Genomic DNA, 23,406 nt, shown 5'->3' on the forward strand with positions numbered 1-23,406 from the left:
TACATGTATTTTCAAGTACGAGTTTGTAAGCAAATATGATTCCGAGTTTGTCTCTTATGGTAGAAAAAGTAAATCGTAGACTGTAAGAACCAAGTGCATTCGATTATATGGACTATAAGGAAAAGTCCAATCTGATATCCATCTAAGTTCTTGGCCTCTTTTTCCAGTTAAACTCTTCCCAAATTACCCACGAAACAATTTCACGAGAGCTTAACGTAGCTGGAAAAGTCAATGTCACAACTTAGTAGGAAACTCTCTTGGAATACTGCATGTGGGTCAACATTTCATTTCTGAAATGCGACGATAGAAATTCACGACGAGCCTTATCTCGTTTCAAATAAGAGTTCCTTTAAAGGAGACATATCTATAGCGCTCGAGCTGCGTGGAGGAGATCTGGGCCTTTTGCATAAAGCAAGTTTTCCGATAAAGGTAGCCGAATATTGCCTCCGGCAGATTCCAGTCGCGGCGTACACATTCTGAGCAGATCTCTGAGCCCTTTACTCCAGCAATCAGATGCCCTTCTCGAGGGTTAGAGCGTTGGAGCGTGAAAGCATTTCAGGGCACATAACGCGATGCTCAGTGGCTGCTGCCACGCCGGTGCCTGAGCGCCGAAATGGCCGAAGTTTGTCTAGCGCCTCGGCACGGGCACCTCCCAAGTTTAATTATTGAGGTCATTAAACAGAAAAAATGGGTCGTTTAACGCCCGAAACTGAGGCAAGAATCCGATCGTTAACGTAGTGCACTGTGTGAAAATGGATATGGTAGTAGTGGAGGAAGCAGAAACACTGGCAACGAAGTATGACGCAAAGATTTTGTTCTCAATCAACAAGTAATACATTCTAAAAGCAACTTAAGAGGTTTCTTACTGAAAAAACCAAACTGCGTTTTCTTCTTCACCCTATTGCCAGTACTCTGTTGTTCATAAGCACTATACTTTAAAAGAGCGTTACAATTTTCCAACGTAAGCCGTATCCCTCCCTCCGATTTCCTATTTAGATTGTTCACATGAAATTATATGAGCATCGTAACACGACTCTACCGAACGGTACATCCTTTCTTAAGTAAAAAGTAGTTTGCGAGAACTGCATCCACTCAGAATCGAATGCTTCAGAACGGAAGCTTTCGTTACACACAGCCTAAATTTTCACGAAATAAAAGTTACTTCTGGTATAACATAACAGCGAGAATCAGGGACTTTTGATAAATAAATTATGTGTTAAGTTCCGATTACGCAAGACGTAGAGGGCCGAATGGACCACGCTGAAGTTTGCAGCTATGTCATTCGAGGGACCCAACCCAGGACAAATCAAATTTACTACCAGTTCCTTGCATACCACTATTTAAACTCTCACTAAGATGCAATACGGATCTCCTGTCAGTATACTACATGGAGATTTAGTCCTACACCACTATTCCCTAGAAATCTGTGCTCTGTGTGGCAGGCCGCGATGCGAATACGATAAGAGTAGCTAAACTACAAAGCAAGAATACAATACTGTAAATCATTTACGAATGAAATGAATATGGAGTACAGAAACGCCAAAGCGTTACGATTCCATGAAATCTCCGAAGATATCGAAAACGAAATGGTCGTCGGGAGGACTGATTCAACTTACAGAAAAGTCAAGACAGACTTGGGTGAAATTAAAAGCAAGTGTCTCCTCATCAAGTGTTCAGTGCGAACTTTTGTGTTACATGTAGAGAATAAAGCGGGTACGAAGTAAGAGTACGTTTAAGACCTCTTCGGTGAGGGGTTGAAGCTGAAGAAAAAGTAGGAGAAGGAAAAGAGACGAAATGCAATGCAAGAGGGGTCCAGAATTACAATTGGCATTTATTCTTTAGAAGACTTTCAAAGTTTTCTATATTGATTGCCTATATGTTATAAAATCGAATTTATTGATTTCAAAAACTTCCTCCTATCTAAGGTGTACTTTAGACATAGCACTCAATTGCTGAGCAAAAACTGGCTGTTGGTCAGCCCTGTGTTGTGCATGAAAGCAGTGTGGGGAAACAAACTTCAAATGTAACGAAATTCAAAATTTGAAATAAATAGAAATGACTCTAATTAAATGCCAAAAGGAACTGACTGTGTGCTAAATGGAAACAATATAACTAAAACTTAATACCGAAGTGCATTATGACCGTTGCGTGATGCAGAGTTTAGTATTTGAATTGGAATATACACAAAAATAAATTAATCTTCCACAAGGAAAAAGATAACTGTTTGAGAAAACCAATACTGTTCACTGTAAATTAATCTGGTAACTAGATTGACACCTGACAGTCCCGACTACACACAATTGGCACAAGAATGCAAGGTGAGATCAACCCTGAAACAAAAGTGACTTACCTCTTAGTGACTTACCTCTCGTTCAGCATGCTGTTTTCGTGTCTGGAGTACTGACGTTCTCGAAAGCAAATAGAAATCAGTAGATGCTGCAGCTAAAGGACCTTAAACTACTCTAAAATCGTTTGTGAAGAACAATCTGTGACTTCGTGTGACGTAAGGTGCAATGGTTCACAAGTTTAATACGAATCGCGAAGGTGGGTTTTACCCTAAAGAAAAACGTTCTTGAGAAATCAAACCCTGATTATTGAGAAGAAGATGGCACAACACAGGCAGATTCTAACAATAAAAATTACAAATATAGCTTTAAACTTTCTCCAAAAAATTTTCCATCAATATAAAGCACAAGGAAGAACACTAAGTGAGTTTTCATCTCCATAATAAAGTATTCCTGATCGTCTCTCCCAGATTCGCGAATAACAGATCTCTTTCTCCGGAAAACTCAAATGCTCGCTTCTGTGTCTCAGATAAGAATTCCCCAGAGCTGGAAAACTGACTGACTAGCAAGTCGACCGCAAATAAAACACCAGACAGAGCCAAGAATCGTATTTACTACTCACGCTGGGCTCCCATTAATCTATGTACCAGTACAGTATAGGTGCATTGTTTACAACAGCATTAAACATGTGAGGACCTTACAACTAGAGATCAAATTAAACAGAAGCAACAGAACATATATCTACATCTTACGGAAATTCTAATCATTGGGAAATGATAATCAAAAGACTTTTCAAGTTTGCTTGTAGAATCTATGAGACTGGTGGTATAACGTCAGACGTTCGGAAAAACATCATCCACTCAGTTCCGAAGATATAAAGAGCAGGTAAAGAAGGGAACTGGCGAAGAATCTTCTTAAAAACCTACGCATCCAAGCTGCTGACAACAATATTGTGTATAAGAACAGAGAAGAAAATGAGGATTTGTTAGATGACGATCGTATTGGCGTTAGGAGAGTTGAAGGCACCAGAAGACTACTTCTAACGATGAGCTTGATAACGGAAGTGAGACTTGTCAAAAATTAACAGATTTTCACTTTATTTGTCAACACAGAAAACATGATGGACAGTTTAAAATGGTGTACAGTGTTGGAATAATGGAATAAACTATAGGGAAAGACGTATTTATTCAATATTTACAAGTACTAAGAAGGAACAATTAATGAGGGGAACCAAGTGCTTCGATTGAAATGATAGGAGATAAGGATGTAGCACGTCCCCATACTGTTTATTTTACACGTCATCGAATAAGCAATGAAGGAAAGAATTGTCCAAGAGTGTAATTAAACTTCTGGATGACAAAGCAATATGTTCAAAATGTTCAAATTGTAAGTAGGCTGTTTATGTTATCTTTATGTAAGTAGGCTGTTTATGTTTTCTTTATGTAAGTAGGCTGTTTATGTTTTCTTATTAGCAACGTTACGTAGCGCTCTATATGAAAATCACTGGCTGTGCTGTGTGCAGTCTGTGGCTAGTTTGCATTGTTGTCTGCCATTGTAGTGTTGGGCAGCGGCAGCTGGATGTGAACAGCGCGTAGCGTTGCGCAGTTGGAGGTGAGCCGCCAGCAGTAGTGGATGTTGGGAGAGAGATGGCGGAGTTTTGTAATTTGTCATGAACTGCTATATATATTATGACTATTAAGGTATTTTGTCATGAACTGCTATATACACTCCTGGAAATTGAAATAAGAACACCGTGAATTCATTGTCCCAGGAAGGGGAAACTTTATTGACACATTCCTGGGGTCAGATACATCACATGATCACACTGACAGAACCACAGGCACATAGACACAGGCAACAGAGCATGCACAATGTCGGCACTAGTACAGTGTATATCCACCTTTCGCAGCAATGCAGGCTGCTATTCTCCCATGGAGACGATCGTAGAGATGCTGGATGTAGTCCTGTGGAACGGCTTGCCATGCCATTTCCACCTGGCGCCTCAGTTGGACCAGCGTTCGTGCTGGACGTGCAGACCGCGTGAGACGACGCTTCATCCAGTCCCAAACATGCTCAATGGGGGACAGATCCGGAGATCTTGCTGGCCAGGGTAGTTGACTTACACCTTCTAGAGCACGTTCGGTGGCACGGGATACATGCGGACGTGCATTGTCCTGTTGGAACAGCAAGATCCCTTGCCGGTCTAGGAATGGTAGAACGATGGGTTCGATGACGGTTTGGATGTACCGAGCACTATTCAGTGTCCCCTCGACGATCACCAGTGGTGTACGGCCAGTGTAGGAGATCGCTCCCCACACCATGATGCCGGGTGTTGGCCCTGTGTGCCTCGGTCGTATGCAGTCCTGATTGTGGCGCTCACCTGCACGGCGCCAAACACGCATACGACCATCATTGGCACCAAGGCAGAAGCGACTCTCATCGCTGAAGACGACACGTCTCCATTCGTCCCTCCATTCACGCCTGTCGCAACACCACTGGAGGCGGGCTGCACGATGTTGGGGCGTGAGCGGAAGACGGCCTAACGGTGTGCGGGACCGCAGCCCAGCTTCAAGGAGACGGTTGCGAATGGTCCTCGCCGATACCCCAGGAGCAACAGTGTCCCTAATTTGCTGGGAAGTGGCGGTGCGGTCCCCTACGGCACTGCGTAGGATCCTACGTTCTTGGCGTGCATCCGTGCGTCGCTGCGGTCCGGTCCCAGGTCGACGGGCACGTGCACCTTCCGCCGACCACTGGCGACAACATCGATGTACTGTGGAGACCTCACGCCCCACGTGTAGAGCAATTCGGCGGTACGTTCACCCGGCCTCCCGCATGCCCACTATACGCCCTCGCTCAAAGTCTGTCAACTGCACATACGGTTCACGTCCACGCTGTCGCGGCATGCTACCAGTCTTAAAGACTGCGATGGAGCTCCGTATGCCACGGCAAACTGGCTGACACTGACGGCGGCGGTGCACAAATGCTGCGCAGCTAGCGCCATTCGACGGCCAACACCGCGGTTCCTGGTGTGTCCGCTGTGCCGTGCGTGTGATCATTGCTTGTACAGCCCTCTCGCAGTGTCCGGATCAAGTATGGTGGGTCTGACACACCGGTGTCAATGTGTTCTTTTTTCCATTTCCAGGAGTGTAATTGTATCAGTGATCATAAAAAAAATTAGGAAATGGCACTACAGTGTGATAAATCATAAAGTATGTTCATTCAATAAAAGGTTTGATGTTGGAGACGTGGTGGTTCCCTATGCTATTTCTGGTTCTCAAAGTTTCGACGTGTACTACATTGGGGTGAGGAATTCTGCGAATTCGATATGGACCTGTGTACAGAAGCTCAGATTTACTGCATTTACTCTTTCCTTTGTTGGATAGATAGTGTGTACGTACTAATATCTTCTGTCCAATGTGGAATTGACGGCGTGTACAAACCTGTTTTTGCTGTCTTCTCTGGCGCTCTGCGGCACGTTTGATGTTGTTCAGCGCAATGTCAATTATTTCATGGTGTCGTAGTCGACGAGATATAGGAAAGTTTACTAATTCTTTAATTTTGTTAGGTGGTTCAACATTTTTCATATAACGGACGGAGATAGCATATTGGATTCATTTGGTATGGAATTAATTACATCCTGGAATGAGAGTATGTGTGTGTCCCAATCAATATGTGTTTTGTGGCAGTATATTCTACACAGTTTACCAATTTCTTTCATTAATCGCTCACAAGGGTTCGATGAACCATGGTACCTGTATATATAGATCGGGGAATTGTTTCAAGCTCGTAACATATGTTTCCATATAGCAGATGGAAACTGTGGTCCATTGTCGGAAATTACTTTCAACACATGCCCTACATGAAACAGAAAATGTTTTACAAATGCTTTCTAAACAGTTTTAGGAGTATTTTTGCGTAACGGAGTGAAGGTAATAAATTTTGAAGTGAGTTCAACAGCGACAAAGATGTAACAAAAACCTCTATTAGTTCTGTGAATCGGACCAAAAATGTCTACAGCGGCCATGTGTCTTAATTTAACAGGTACAATGGGATGTAATGGAGGAATATGTGAAGTCGTATCTGATTTAGCTTTCTGGCAAATTTTACATGACGCTAAGACTCGTCGAATACGTTTCTCCATGTTGGTAAAATAACGGTTCTGTCTCAGTACAAAAAAAACATTTTATAGCTCCGTAATGTGCGTAACTTAAATGAGTATACCAGATTAATTTGTTAACAAGTTCGTCGGGAATGCATAATAACCAATTGTTGCTGTCTGGATGAGAGCGGCGAAACAGAATGTCATTGCGTACAGTGTAATGGTCTCTAATGGTAACATTTTTCCTATCTTGCCAGAGGTGTTTAATCTCTTTCCACACGTTGTCTTTACTTTGCTCTTGTGCTATGTCCTGTAATAACGATGAAATGAAATTTTGAAATGCAACTTGTTGGATGTACATGACGCTGAAATTTGCTTTGCAGAAGTTGGTTGCGATGTCTTGCTGATTATTGCTGAGAGAACGGGATAGTGCGTCTGCTACAATATTTTGTGTGCCGGGAATGTGAAGAATAGTAAAATTAAATTCCTGTAGATAAAGTTTCCATCTGTTTAATCTGACGTGTGTAAATTTAGCCGGAAGTAAAAATTGTATCGCTCTGTGGTCTGTGTAAACGGTGGTATGTCTTCCATAAAGAAAGTGCCGAAATCTCGTAAATGCCCAAACAACACATAATGTTTCCAGTTTTGTAACAGAATAATTTCGATCAGCAGGTTACAGAATGCGACTTGCAAATGCGATGTTTTTAATGACTGTTGAGCCATCTTCTTCAATTTCCTGAAAAATATGTACGTCTAAAGCAGTGTTAGAACTGTCGGTGGCAATGGAAAAATTTCTAGTAAGATCTGGGTGCGATAAAAGTGGTGCATTCAACAAAGCATGTTGCAAATAACATTTTCGTGAACAAGATTCTGTGTGTCAAAAGTATTGCTTACGTTACTGGAATATACAACCTGTACTGTATCTAGTCAAATTCTATCTGTCGTATTATTATAATCAGGAGGATTCTGTGGCATTTCGACTATTTGAACTGTTCTGCTATTTCTTCCAGACGTATTACGCTCTGGATGATACCTACTGTCTGGTTCATTCATGAGAATATGTTATTGCTGATCATTTTGCTGCTGGTAAGACCGACTGTTATTAAACGTATGTTGATAATTGTGCTCATTGTTTTTACGTCTGTCGTGATAGTCATTTCTATACGGTGCATTGCGATAGGAATTCAAATACTGTGTTTTCTGTACATAGTTATTTCCTTGCTGCCGTGCGTTACTATTTGTTGGAGCTGAGACTATACGTGCACGCGGCGAAACATTAAAGTTTGGTTGACCTTGTGCATTACATTGTTGGTTAGGTATGCTAACCGGCTGGCTTTGATGCTGTTGCGGAGAATAACTTGTATTGTTGCCAAAATGCGTTTGCTATTGCTGATTATTTTACAAATACTGATGATTACGATTTTATCTGTTATTAAAGTTACGGCGGTAGTTTTCATTTCGGGAGTGTCTAAAGAGAACTGTCACTTTCGGTATAACTTATCTTATCGGTTTTTCATTACTCATTTCTTAATCGTAGATAGAGTGGTGGTTAAAGAGCTATTTTGATAGATATAAAGGGTAGTAGAAGAGAAGGCAGCAGTGCAGAAAACTAAAGATGAAACAGCACTACTACGGCTCGGGGCCCTGTGCATGCTACGGCACATATTCATTAAAGCATAATGAATCCCCTGAGGTCTATTACGCGCTGCTAATAAATTTTAGCTTTTGCATTACAGGCAATGGCGGTAAAAATTCAAAAGGAATTGTTGTATCAAGTCCAAAGCTAGTTTTTGCATTACAGGTGACAGCAGTGAAAGTACAAAAATAAATCGACGTATCCAGTTCAAAGCGTGTACCTGTGCTCTGTCATTATTAAATGCCTTAGATTTTCTTGCGGATAAAGCTTGCTCGTAATCAACGTTATCGTCTCTGAATTTGTGAACACGTTCAGGTTTGTGTGAGAATCTGTTTGTCTGTGTCATTTCGGATTTCAAGTTGCGTAGCTTTTCAGATTTTAAGTCGCGTAGCTTTTCGGATTTTAAGTCGCGTAGTCTCTGTAAATTGCTTAAGCTACACCGGCTATATGAGTGTGACAAATGCTCGCTACGTGGCGTATTCTGTGAGGTGTTATTAACTGAAATATTTCTTATCTCTGTTACCTCTTGCTGTAAACTTGACAATTTTCTACGTAATGTATTATTAGACGAATCGATCTCATTGATTGTCCGCTGTAAATTTTGGAATTCAGGTGTTTGGTTAAACAAAATCGGTGCAGTATCGTCTGATTCGCTGTCATTATTACTTTCGATAACATCAATACGACTGGCCAATTCATCATATTTTTCAGTCAGTATTTTTACCTGATCATCGTTTTTAGTGTCAGAAGCATTAATTTGTTTTTGTATTTTACGTGTGGTTTCGCTCAATTTTTTAACATCTGCTTTAATGACATCGGAATCCTGTGTCAGTTGTAATTGTTCGAGTCTGTCTGTCACTGTCTGAAAGTCTGCTGTGTGTGTGTCTGTTTTCGATTTAAGATCGGAAATTTCATCACGTAATTCTGTGTTCAACTGTTTGATGGTATTAATTTCGTCGGACACTGTAACAATATTGTTGTCTACGTATGTTTTTGCCTTCGCAAACAACTTACGTTTATCTTCCCGTCTCTGTGCGGTAATTGTTTCCATGACTTGTCGCTTTACTTTATTCTGTTCCTGTATAAATTTACAGAAACGCGTATCACTGTTTTGTAGGTGGTGATTAAGACGTTCGTCAATTTGACTGTTCTGTTGTTCGAATTTCTCGTCTATCTTTGCATCCATTGTGCGCGAAAGTTCTGCTGTCATCAATTTAAACTCGTCCCATAATTGTGTAGCCTTCTCAGAGCATTGTTTACCGACTGCACTAATTTCGTCTCTAAGTGCTTCTGTTGTAGTTGTTTGCATATCCCTTAATTCTTGAGCAACTGATCTAATTTCTTCACTACTTTTCCTAGCACAAGCCTCAATTTCCTCACGTAACTGTACTTTAGTATCATGACATTGTGCGGCAACGGCTGTAATCTGTTCACTAAGCTGTCTGGAATTGTTGTCTAATTTTTCATTCAACTGTTTGGAAGTGTTGTCTAGTTCTTCATTAAGCTGTTTGGAATTGTTGTCTAACTTTTCATTAAGGTTGTCATATTTTTCATTAACTTGTTTGTACTGTTCACTAAATTGTTGTTTGAAATTTTCATTCTGTTGTTTGTAATTTTCCCTAAATTGTTGTTTGAGATTCTCGGTCTGTTTTCCATTCTGTTGTTTGAAATTTTCATTAAGTTGTTGTTTGAGATTTTCACTATTTTCATTAAGTTGTTAGAATTTTTTATCAAATTGTTGTAGCAATAGTGCCACAATTTGATCCAAGTGAATATTACCGGCTCTATTCTCTGTGCTGTTTGATGACTTACCTGCAATTGTCACGTTTTGTGTGACCATTTGGTCATTCTGTGATTCACAAAAAGGTTTGCCTATTGGACGCGCACTGTTAGTCACTACCTCGGAAATAAATAAATCCGACGCATTCTGATTACACTATTCGTTTTCATTAAAAATATCTGTCCGTTCGTCACGTAAATCCTGCAGACCGGGTGTGTTAAGCTGGGCAGCGCTCATTGCAACAGAACACCCCGCGTCATCAATTTTCGTCAAATTAACAGAGGACACAATTGAATTCGTTTGTTCATCACTAGGATAAAAATCAATATTAGTGGTCGGTAAACACTGATTGTCAGTAAACAGAGGATTGTCATCTTTATACTACATGTCGCCAGTACTAACGGTCAAGTTGTTTAATTCGGTTATTTCACTCATTATACCTCGCGATGTACTATTAACAGTTTTTCGCGGCATTTTTACACAAATCAAAAAATTCAATAATGAAACAAAAACAATGCAAAATCCAACAAAAACTATTACAACAAAGAGCAACAAATTGCCGATTATCTGTGGGTGAAAGATTGACAAATTAGAAAAGCGTTGCGCCAAATACTAATTATTTTTAAGTAAATAAGAGCAGATATCTGACTACTTATCAGAAGATTCACAAAGAAATACGATCCTGGCAGGGTCGCCAAGTGTAACCTCCCCGCATGAAATTTGAGGATTTGTTAGATGACGATCGTATTGGCGTTAGGAGAGTTGAAGGCACCAGAAGACTACTTCTAATGATGAGCTTGATAACGGAAGTGAGACTTGTCAAAATTTAACAGACTTTCACTTTATTTGTCAACACAGAAAACATGATGGATAGTTTAAAATGGTGTACAGTGTTGGAGTAATGGAATAAGCTATAGGGAAAGACGTATTTATTCAATATTTACAAGTACTAAGAAGGAACAATTAATAAGGGGAACCAAGTGCTTCGATTGAAAAGATATGAGATAATGATGTAGCACGTCCCCATACTGTTTATTTTACACGTCATCGAAGAAGCAATGAAGGAAAGAATTGTCCAAGAGTGTAATTAAACTTCCGGATGACACAGCAAAATGTTCAAAATGTTCAAATATGTGTGAAATCTTATGGGACTTAACTGCTGAGGTCATCAGTCCCTAAGCTTACACACTACTTAACCTAATTTATCCTAAGGACAAACACACACACCCATGAGCTAGGGAGGACTCGAACCTCCGCCGGGACCAGCCGCACAGTCCATGACTGCAGCGCCTTACAACGCTAGGCTAACCCCACGCGGCAATGATAGAGCATCAATGATAAAATGCGCTAATGGCATTGCTATCCTCAGTGAAATTTGAGAAGAATTATAGGTCGTATTAGATGGGTCAAACTGTCTAATAATTTGTAACCTCCCCGCATGAAATTTGAAAGTCAATGATTATAAAAAAAAGTCCTAAATGTTGTCTTCCCACAAAATTGAATAATAAAAATGAGCCATGAACTGAATGTAACAACTCAACAGCAATAATTAAACCTGACAAATTTTATAAGAACAGCAGCGCTGACCTATGGTCCTGTGAAATAATTAAACCAAAATTCTTACCTCAGTAAAACTGCATCTATATCTGCTCTTATTTTTCGGCACAGCTCCGTGCAATGCTGGCCTATATTTAATTTTGATTCTTGGAGGGAATGAATAGGAAATATTATTTAGCTTGAAATGAATCTTTTTCTTTAAATGAGTTACTTTATAAAAAGTTATTATTGGGGCATCATTTTGAACAAATTAATTACAATTAACATACGTTATTAGCTGAGCGCAATGCTGCTTCAATACCTTCTACAATAATATACATATCGTCCACCACAATCCTGACCAGATTCGGAAGAATAGGACGCCGTCGACGCATGCCGACGCCCGCTCAGTACAACCGTCCACTCGCTACAACTACTGCCGACAGCCACTACTCTCCAACTGTCTACTCCCTCTGCCGACTCGCCACACACTACTGCCGACAGAGTACAACTCGCAACTGAACACTCGCGCGGTCAAGCGCAGACTAGCAACGATAAATAACTCTCTGGTCAGAGATTCTGTCATGCCTCGCCATCGCTGGTAATGAATACAAATGTGTTTCAAATTACAGAATACAGATTCAGCGTAAACCGGACAGAATCAGCCGGAAAGGTATCGGAGCGACACTTAACGTCAAATTTGTTGTCAACCACAAAACAGATGTTGGGAATTGAATTCTGCTGCCTTGCATGCAAAGTATACACCACGAACGAAGTATGAACGAGCAGATTAGCACGGGAAAAGATGGTACTCCCAATGAAGGAAAGTCTATTAGTACCATACATTGGCTTTACTCTGAGGAACAATTTTCTGAGAATAAACATGTGGAGCACAGCATTGTAAGGTAGTGAATAATGCACTGTGAGAAGACCAGAAAAGAAAAGAATCGAAGCGGTTGAGACGTGACGCTGTAATTGGTTGTTGAATATTTGGCATTCTGATGAAATAAAAGAATGAGGAAGCCTCCACAGAATGGACGAAGAAAGCAAAATGTGGGAAAACGCTGACAAGAAGAAGGAGCACGATGATAATACGTGTCAGGACATCGAGGAATTACTTACATGGTAGCAGAAGGACCTGGCGAAAGCAGAAACTTTATGGGAGGGCAAAGAATGTAATGCAGTGGACAGGTAATTGAGGATGCAGGTTTAAAGCGCTGCTATGAGGTTCAAATATTGACACAGGAGATCAATTCGGGGCGGGCCGCATGAAACCAGTGGTAAAACGGATGAAACACAAAACGGGACAGGGGGAGAAAAGTCTCCGATAATTCCTGTAATACGATCTGTTGCAGAATAAACATGGTTCCTGGATACACTTGTTGAGAACAGAACATTATAACCAATCCTCACGTCTTAATAGATTCCGTGATTGCTGTAACTAAAGGTCATATGCTATTTTCACATTACTCCAAAAGACATTGCGTTATCCATGGTTATCTTCCTATTAATTTCCTTAGAGGTCTTTGCATACAGTCAATGCGATATTTAAGATTATCCGGCGGATGTTTTGTTTACAATATGAAGCAATAACTGATCTACACTTGAATATGTAGTGCAGAATGACTAACTATGAGGGAAGTCCAATGAAAATGGAACATCCGTCACAATGGGACGCCGGAATAACTCCATTCGAAAGTAATCACCACACAAGTTAAGACATTGATCTCAGTGTACAGCGAGAAAATCGGTTGTTTCGTAGAACGCGGTCTGCTACTGACTGATCCACATCCGCACTCACCCTTGCACTTCGCCATCCAACTGAAATACGCGACTATAAAAGTCTTTCTGCAGGTCAATAATGGTGTGAAAATCATATGTAAAAGATCCGGGGAGCGCGAAGGATGTTGCATTGTTTTCCAATCAAAACGCTGAAGTATATCCTTCGTCCGGTTGGCAGTGTCGTGTTCGATGGTGTGCAGTAGGGTTATAGCATCCGACAGCCCGACGATAAAGAGAAAAGCCAACAGTGGAAACATCTAACATCTGCCTCGCCGAAGAAATCCAAAGCTCGTCACGCAAGTGAACTTCTTCAACTGCAGGATCCACCGCTCGACGAGTTCCTCGAGCAATCAGTCCACAGCGCTGTGAAGACACTTTGCAGAAACTGTGACACGCCGGAAAGTCAAAAAACCCAGGAATGCTGTCGGATGAAATCATCGCGTTACACGACAACCCCCGCACCAACACTGCCAATCGGACGAAGGTTACGCCCGAATTCTTCACAGTATGATCCTCACATCATTGGCGCTCCTGTAGGAGGACATGCGTGGACGTCGGTTTCAGTCGGACGAGAATGTGTGAATGGTGCTGCTGTGGATTTGTCAGTGGCTGAATGGATTTTACGAAACAGGAATAGATCGTGTCATCTCTGAATGGTATAAATATTTTAACGCTTGTGTTGATTGCTTTTGAAGGGAACCGTTCCCTAGTTACGTCGTGGCAGTTGTTCGATTTTCATTTTACAACCCGTTATATACGGCGGATGTCTAGAAAGTTCCGATACTGCTGTTCCTGACGTATAAGTGACGATGCCGCAGTAACTGCGGTAGTAGCTTGAATGAACTACGGTAAACAAAACATGTAAATCCGACCTGTCAACTGTTAGCCTAAGATATTGGACATGCGGCCGTAGTGCCGGCCGTAGTGGCCAAGCGGTTAAAGGCGCTATAGTCTGGAACCGCGCGACCGCTATTGTCGCAGGTTCGAATCCTACCTCGGGCATGGATGTGTGTGATGTCCTTAGGTTAGTAAGGTTTAAGTAGTTCTAAGTTCTAGGGGACTGATGACCATAGATGTTAAGTCCCACAGTGCTCAGAGCCATTTGAACCATGCGGCCGTAGTGTGTAGACGTTGTTGACTCGCGGATTGCAAAGGAGAAACACCTGTAAATCAGGTGCTCGATTAATTCTCCAGCGTTTTAAATTAGAAAAAGTGTGTGCAAAGACTGCCCCGGCATATCCATTGACTCCCGAACAAAGACAACGATCTGCGGACGCCTGGCACGAATTGTTTAAAATTCAAAACGCGGGGACTTCTAGAAAATATTATAATCGGTTACGAGGCATTCTACTGCAGAACAACGAACTGCAGAAATTCACATGCAGAATAAACGTTTTGATAACATGACCGACGTTCAAACAAAAGCCGGCCGCGGTGGTCTAGCGGTTCTAGGCGCTCAGTCCGGAGCCGCGCGACTGCTACGGTCGCAGGTTCGAATCCTGCCTCGGGCCTGGATGTGTGTGATGTCCTTAGGTTAGTTAGGTTTATGTAGTTCTAAGTTCTAGGGGACTGATGACCATAGATGTTAAGTCCCATAGTGCTCAGAGCCATTTGATTTTTTCAAACCAAAAATATCACACTCACTACCCGTCCTCACAGCTTTAATACCGCAAATACCTCGTCTCTTACCTTCCAAAATTTCACAGAAGCTCTTCTGCATACCTTGCAGAACTAGCACTCCTGAGAGAAAGGATATTGCAGAGATAAGGCTTAGCCAAAGCCTGGGGGATGTTTCCAGAATGAAATTTTCACTCTGTAGTGGAGTGTGCGCTGGTATGAAACTTCCAGGTAGCCATAGCCTGGGGGATGTTTCCAGAATGAAATTTTCACTCTGCAAATGAGTGTGAGCTGGTATGAAACTTCCTGGTTGAACTGTGTGGCGGACCGAGACTCGAACTCGGAACCTTTGGCTTTCGTGGGCAAGTGCACTTGCCCGCAAAAGGCAAAGGTCCCGAGTTCGAGTCTCTGTCAGCCACACAGTTTTAATCTGCCAGGAAGTTTCACACCAGCGCACACTCCGCTGCAGAGTGAAAATTTCATTCTGAAAAATATCACGCCCAACTTGAACGACATTGAAAGACATCGCTTTTCTGATAACTTATCATGGTTGTACTAAGTTTCTGTGAGTTGTACTTAAGTGGGGAGTGGGCTGATTGAGACTACGTGGAACATCTGAAGCCATTCAAACCAGCTTCGTAACTTCGGACATACATCGATGAAAAAGAAGTTGTGATACAACTGTCACGATATATTGCAAATTATCAATGTTACATTGTCTTACATAGTCTATAATAACTAGTCAGACTTTTACTCGGTCAATGTGTTCTTGCAGTCTCGCATTTTAGCACCATATCAAATTCCTGAATACTGTTTTAATTTCATTATATTAATGAACTACATCAAACATTTCCATAATTTCTCGTAACTCGTGTGAGGACGTTAGATTCCCAACGTAAGGGACCTGCAAGGATATATCAGCTGCTTATCGAAGTAATGTTAGTAATCCAGCTAACTTATTTTCCGATCCAATCGTTCGCTCTACTTCTATAGCACACGACAAGACATCTCAATTAAGCTCTTGTTCAAGTTCAATAACATGTTAATGTTATAATAAATTATTTACACACACACACACACACATATTCTCCTGGATATAAATTACGAATAGTTGTACTGACTCGATTCCTAACAACGTTAACAGCTTACTCCTGGGGTTGAAGCTAATGGTAGCACTGACTGGAAACACCTTCTCTTATATTCCCTAACGGGAACGCCTTTAGCTCCACTTTCAGCTTACTTGAGATTGATTTACGATATATGGAACGAGAAATGAAACGAAACTAAGGATATTAGAGAGAAACAACATACTGCAATCTGCTTACGAAACTAGAACTGAGAAAAGCTGTTTAAAGTGCGTGCTGCAATTTTAGTTACAACAAACAAGATGTGGCATTAAAAAGTGTTCACTGGAAAAAGTGATCTCAACAGTAGGTATCAGAAATTGCGTCTGTGACGGTGTATCGCGAACAGAAGCCTCGTGTGTTTCAGATAACTGCTCTTATCAAGAAGTTCTTATCGGAAGCTGGATTCCAGATACAGCTACCACAGAAGTAGGGCAGTTCAGTGACATTCAGACTGGTTACCGTAGCTCTCTGCTCTGATGTTTTCACTCATCCCATTGATATATGTGACTGTGATTTAGAAAGGAGAAATTCACCTTCAAAATGTGGTACGTAAAGCGACGAATTGTTACATGTGGATACTGATGCTCAAAATCAGGTAGAGTGGAAAATTTATTACCAAAAGCAATGTTTCGTGTTTGTGACTAGGAGATGTTACACGTCCGTATACGGTTTTCACAGAAATATGCCCGCTGTCTACCCTAGAAGATTCGTTACACATATTATACACTAATAACAATTATTTTGTGTCATTGTCTTTGAGCAATTGTTGTTGTCGAGAATCATTTACGAAGAGTTTAGGAACTCGGTTAATATAATGAATCTCGAGAGGATTGTTCTCTTTATAATACGAATCTATCTGTTATTTCGGGAATTTATCGGTACTCCGTGTTTCCATAGTTGCAGAGCGTGTACTAATTAAAAGAAATATTTACCAGAAAAGTGTCTCTTTCAACGCGAATAGGCCACATGTATTTAGAACTTTCAACTTGCCAAACGTTCTTAAGGGCAGCGTGGATTATTCCCTTTTATGAACGCATGTCAATCTGATGAAAGACTTTTGCTAAGCTTATCGTAGTAGATGTAGTATGTTTTCAGTGTCAGAAGACTTCTACATTTCGTTTCGAATGGAAGGCAGATTTGAACAGCAACCACAAAGTTTCAATGTTAACATGAAAAACCTAAATAAAGAAAGATTACCTAAATAAAGAAAAATGAGCGTTGTTGGCTGAAGGATACTTATAAAAATTTATTTCTTGGTCTCCACAATCCGCAGTTTTCTTTGTAAAATACTACCACGTCAGTGTCTCGAGCTTTTTTTATTTTTGTTTCTCTGTAGCTGCGAAGTGAATATTTAACTAAGGGCTTGCGAATGATCCGTCCTTAACCACTAGCTGTAGTGCAGGTAAGGAACCAAACCCGATTACGACACTTTGATACTTCATTTATATGAGTTTGGACATATATGTCGTTATTAGACAGCGAGATCAAACAAGGCGAAAATATATATCATCTTTCACGAAATCTTGGTGTAGGTCAGCGTTATTACATGTTCATTCATTCATTCCTCCAGTGGAAAATGTGCCAATAGTCGCATTTGAAATATCATGATTCAGTTAGTATATTATGGTTTACGAAATAGCGATTTCACGCAACAAACTAACGTTTCTGGACTATCCAAACGAAAGCCTTCATGTGGAGAAAGCCGTATATAAATAGGTGTCCTTTTTGTATCTGGAAGCGAGACGAGAGGAGATGGAAAGCTACCAGACTTAACTGTACGTATCCTGGACAGCCCTTACCCGGAGGGTGGTTCTTTTGATATTGCTTCACCTTATATACAGGGTGTTATATAACGGTACGGCCAAACTTACAGGGCCGGCCGGAGTGGCCGTGCGGTTCTAGGCGCTACAGTGTGGAACCGCGTGACCGCTACGGTCGCAGGTTCGAATCCTGCCTCGGGCATGGATGTGTGTGATGTCCTTAGGTTAGTTAGGTTTAAGTTGTTCTAAGTTCTAGGGGACTGATGACCACAGCAGTTAAGTCCCATAGTGCTCAGAACCATTTGAACCATTTGAACCAAACTTACAGGAAACATTCCTCACACACAAATAAAGAAATGATGTTATGTGGACATGTGTCCGGAAACGCTTAATTTCCATGTTAGAGCTCATTTTAGTGTCTTCCACCTACGCTCAATGGAGCACGTTATCATGATTTCATACGGGATACTCCACCTGTTCTGCTAGAACATGTAACTTTACAAGTACGACACAACATGTGGTTCATGCACGATGGAGCTCCTGCACATTTCAGTCGAAGTGTTCGTATGCTTCTCAACAGCAGATTCGGTGACCGATGGATTGTTAGAGGCGGACCAATTCCATGACCTCCACGCTCTCCTGACCTCAACCCTCTTGACTTTCATTTGTGGGGGCATTTGAAAGCTCTTGTCTACGCAAACCCGGTACCAAATGTAGAGACTCTTCGTGCCCGTATTGTGGACGGCTGTGATACAATACGCCATTCTCTAGGGCTGCATCAGCGCATCAGGGATTCCATGCGACGGAGGGTGGATGCATGTATCCTCGCTAACGGAGGACATTTTGAACATTTCCTGTAACAAAGTGTTTGAAGTCACGCTGGTACGTTCTGTTGCTGTGTGTTTCCATTCCATGATTAATGTGATTTGAAGACAAGTAATAAAATGAGCTCTAACTCGGAAAGTAAGCGTTTCCGGACACATGTCCGCATAACATGCTTTCTTTCCTTGTGTATGAGGAATGTTTCCTGAAAGTTTGGCCGTGCCTTTTTGTAACACCTTGTATACAGGAATATTAGCCATGAATATGGAAGTTCTTTTGAAAGAGAAGAACGGGCCGCTGCTGTACTGGACGCAACTGGTAACAGTAGTTGCTGGTTATTCTCCGGATAACTTGCCATACTTTGGCCTTTGACTGTCCCGTGAGTCTCTGGTGGACTTTCTTTACCACTGTGGGCTACCTTGTGGCTGGCTCCCTCAGCAAGTCATTCAACACGTTTGCAAATGAAAGAAATAAACTGCATAGAACACTTTTCGATCTTTTGGCAGATCTTGAAATATTTGCTATATCGCAAGACACGTATTTCTGTCCTTCATTTTTTCTTCTTGTAAAAATAAGTAACTATTTAGAGAAGAAAGATATCTTACTCATACACAGTCTTAGAGCATAAGAGATAATAGCAAGTTTATTTCAAAGTGATATAAGTTACAGGGGATTTATTCCCTGAAATATACCTCTACGAGTCTTTCATGTATTATTGATCTTGATATAGAGTTTGTGGATTGCAGTTGATATTATATTTTTAAATGTTACAACGTTTTCTTTCTCTTTTTAAGACAATATTTGTGGATTGCAGTTGATATTACATTTTTAAATGTTACAACGTTTTCTTTCTCTTTTTAAGACAATAGTCTCTGCAGTCTCTTGCACAGTGCATGGTTGAGGATATTTTGAACCCAAGTACCTTCCTCTCCTCAAAGTATAATTTACAGTACACCACCCAACTTACAAAGTACATCATGGGATACATCCTCCCAGTCACCTCATTCCCGATCCTTAATGAAGTCCATCGACTCATCCTGACACTTTTTACCTGTAGAATCGCACGTGAAAAGAGGGAAGACTCACAAACCATAAAATTATCTTCATCTTCATCTCGGAAGACACGTGAGGGGAGGCAGTAAGTTACGAAACACCTGTCTGAAACATCTCCCCGAGGAATGTACTTACAGTAAGCCTTCCCTTCGTGCACAACGATTTTCCTCGGGCATCTGACACTGGACAAGTTTGAAGATCCCTCGCCACTCCTGTGCTAACAAAACTAAGTCAAGATCAAACGCGCCATTCGTCCTTCAATACTCCCGGCCTCTAGTCCTATAACGACGAGCAAAATTCAAGAACCGCTGGATTAGCGATTCTGTGCGCTTCGTACTATCACAGAAGAATCTCATTATCTTAGGAATATTCCACTCAGATGTGTATGGTACCTGCGTTTCTTACAATCACTTTTCTTCCGGATTTATGTCCTTCAGGTATTCTTCGATATTATCTGTTCTAATGTCAGATCGGTAATAATGTAATCTAACAACAGTAAGTCTTTTCCCATCTTCACGCTCAAACCATTACATCTGTATATGTTGACAGTCTCTGTCACTGTAAATACTGAAACCTTTTTGCCATTGACTGGTACGTATTAAACCTTATTGCACGAAAAACTTAAGTAATGTCTGCGTTATGTTAGAAGGAACTTGTTCATTAATGACTCTTCTGTGGGTGTGAATATTTTAGCGAGAATAATATCATGTAGATTCCAATTACTTAAGAAATACTCGGATACTCGAGTTAACTGAGTGACTCTTCTAGTGTCCACAGACTATACACCATACATCCGGATCTGTCTCACCATGTGGAAGACTTATGCTCGCCATCTCCTAAATCGTCCACTTAAATCTACTACATACTCTAAATCATTTCGTATGAGTAGCAAGAACATTCCTTAAAAAGGTCGCAACCGACTTCATTCCTCATCCTTGTATAATCCAAGATGACGCTTTTCTTTTAATGGCTTCAAGACGACGGGACATTAAACAGCTTCCCATCCGCCTCTCTTCTTGCGAATGGCTACTTTCTCAGTCGTCTCTACGACCTGTCACTACGTAACTAAAGCAAAGAGTGTATTACGACTTCGAATACTTTTTGCTTAATTTGCAAGCTACTGTAGACTTTTCACAGAAGTTGTCATAAAGCGCTTAGCCACTGGGCCTGTGTCACAAATTAAATTTCACCAAAGGGCAGTGAAATGTCCAGTTAAATATTTACTTTGGTTGCCAGAACGTAACGCTCTCTTGTCTAAAGCATTTACAATACCGTGATCTACATGTCATGTCTTAGAAAGAGGACATGTCGTAACGATAGATCATATTATCCGATAAATAACCATTGAAGGTCATGGATTCTGGAATAAAGCCACTCACGGGATACAGCCAAATAACTAGTAAAAGTTTTAGATCCAGGTTTAGTATGCTCATCCGAACTTGCATTGGTATCTCAGCAACGCGGTCACTTCCTATCATTTTAAATTGCACGTAAACACCTAATTGAACTATTTTCTTTTCAAACAGGACAACTTTCAAATACGAACCCTTCAAGGACGAAAATTTCGATTACGTAGCTCAAAATGGGAGTGACGTGTTTAGTCAAGGTGTCATCCGTGTGTCACCCTCTGAATGCGTTCTGCCTGCAGCCTACATGGAAATCGCCCTAAAGATAAAGAATTTCAAAGTCTATGAAGACGATGTTTGGGTTGTGTCTTTCCCAAAGTGTGGTGAGTACCGTAAGGACAACCTGTATTTTCTGAAAATACTCTATAGTATTATTTTTGTTGTTTGAAAAAAAATATAATCTTACATAGGCTCTTCATTGACACGAGAGATGGTGTGGTTGCTAATGAAGGACTTGGATTTTCAGACAGCGAGGAACGTGGACCTGGTCGATAGGTTCCCGTGTCTGGAGTAAGTTTCTAAACCATCGCTAACTGCTGTCATTCACTGGTATTTATGAATGTTACATGATTCCCTGTCACAGGACCTAATAGTAAATAGAGCACAGATTTTCACGCAAACGCATTCAGCTGCTACAAGCTTATCTAGATTTTTTATTTCGTTTTATGTATATTTTTACCCAGCATTTCCCATTACATTGTAATATTACTTGTGTGACGATTAGCTTAAAATGTTATATGCAAATTTTAGATTAACTAAAATAGTATTATTCATAGAGTTACATACGGATAATTTCTTTCCAAACACAAAATTAGAACATACATAGACATTCGAGATTCATATTTGCAAAAACTGATGTTTATCTTGAGTTATAATTACAAATCCATTAGCCTTTTAGGATTCATCCAAGATTTTCGTGGTATATGTTAAGTTATAGAGGAACCAAAAGACTGTCGCACAACAAAGAGTCCTACTGAATTAAAAAAGTTTAAAAAAGTCGCTAATTAATGAAATAAGTCTTATTTATAGATGAGCTTCCGACATCTTTCTTCAATCATTTATTTCCTGAGACTGTTGCTCCCTTTCATTAAATTACTGCAGATTAATAGCATATAATCAATAGTTTGATCTCCTCTAGATTTTTATCAGTTATTTTGTAGAGTTTGTAGCGAGGTGTCAGGAGGGCGGATTAGGTTAAGTACAAAAATACATGCTATGATACACTGAAAGTTGACATAGATGTTTCCTGAGTAAGATCCCGTCAGAATTTACATAACTGTTCCTCAAGAAATCTACGTTTCTGCTATGCGCAGCTCCAACCGTCCTACACCCGTAGTTCGACCTTTTCCATAACAGCTTACAACGCGCTCTGGTGGTTGGTCCGTCAAATATAACCAACGCCTCCTTGATCTCTGGAAACAGGGAGGCCACTCCAAGGCCATCTGCACACCACTTTGCACTTTTCTCCCGCCTCAGAATAACAATGCATCACATGCTCCTGCAGCAATATGGATCCTTTGGGGCCCGACTACACAAATTCTAGTTGCAATATGTTACTTCGAAATCATGCTACGCCCATTCTAATCCTTCAAATGATTGTTTACTGTGCCACAAATATCATTTGCGTTATACTGCCAAACGAAACTAATCAAAGTCTCCAGCTCCCTGCACTAAAAAGACGCATAACCAATATTACAACAAAACTACAGAAAACCGAATATAATAGTCAATAATGACTGCCGTGATCGACAATCTGCCATGCACATTACCACAGAAAGTGATCACACTAAATTAATATCTCAAGCAAAGTTCATATATCTTGTTGTTGTGGTCTTCAGTCCAGAGACTGTTTCGGTACAGCACGCCATGCTACTCATCTCCAAGCTTCTTCATTTCCAAGTAACTATTGCAAACTACATACTTCTGAATTTGCTTAGTGTATTCACCTGTTGGTCTCCTTCTACGATTTTTACACTCCACGCTGCCCTCCAATACTATTTTGGTGATCCCTTGTTGCCCCAAAACACGTGCTGTCAACCAATACCTTCTTCTAGTTAAGTTGTGCCACAAAGTCCTATTCTCCCCAATTCTATTCAGTAACTCCACATTAGTTAGGCGATTTACCCATCTAATCGTCAGCATTCTTTTGTAGCACCACATTTCGAAAGCTTCTATTTCCTTCTTGCCTAAACTGTTTGTTCAAATATGTGTGAAATCTCATGGGACTTAACTGCTAAGGTCAATAGTCCCTAAGCTTGCACACTACGTAACCAAAATTATCCTAAGGACAAAGACACACACTCATGCCAGAGGGAGGACTCGAACCTCCGCCGGGAACAGCCGCACAGTCCATGACTGCAGCGCCTATGACCGCTCGGCTAATCGCGCGCGGCTCTAAATTTGAAAGTCACTCGCCCGGTGTCTAGGGCGCTGCAGTCATGGACTGTTTCTGCTGGTCCCGCCAGAGTTTCGAGTCCTCCCTCGGACATGGGTGTGTGTGTTT

The 23,406-nt window shown here is 40.9% G+C and overlaps 1 protein-coding gene across 2 annotated transcripts in view; it reads left to right on the top strand.

Moving 5' to 3' along the window:
• Window positions 1–21,041: 21,041 nt before the first annotated feature.
• Window positions 21,042–23,406, top strand: part of LOC126088110 (luciferin sulfotransferase-like) — an 88,225-nt gene continuing 85,860 nt past the window's right edge. The window contains exons 1-2 of one of the 2 annotated variants that reach the window (XM_049906205.1): window positions 21,042–21,226; window positions 21,314–21,413. In XM_049906205.1, the coding sequence (XP_049762162.1) occupies window positions 21,151–21,226; window positions 21,314–21,413 (176 nt within the window). In that variant the 5' untranslated portion in view covers window positions 21,042–21,150. The remainder of the gene's footprint in view (window positions 21,227–21,313; window positions 21,414–23,406) is intronic. The other variant, XM_049906206.1, reaches the window with a different exon arrangement.

The sequence above is a fragment of the Schistocerca cancellata genome, chromosome 6 (assembly GCF_023864275.1).
Source record: "Schistocerca cancellata isolate TAMUIC-IGC-003103 chromosome 6, iqSchCanc2.1, whole genome shotgun sequence".
Classification (NCBI taxonomy): Eukaryota; Metazoa; Arthropoda; class Insecta; order Orthoptera; family Acrididae; genus Schistocerca; species Schistocerca cancellata.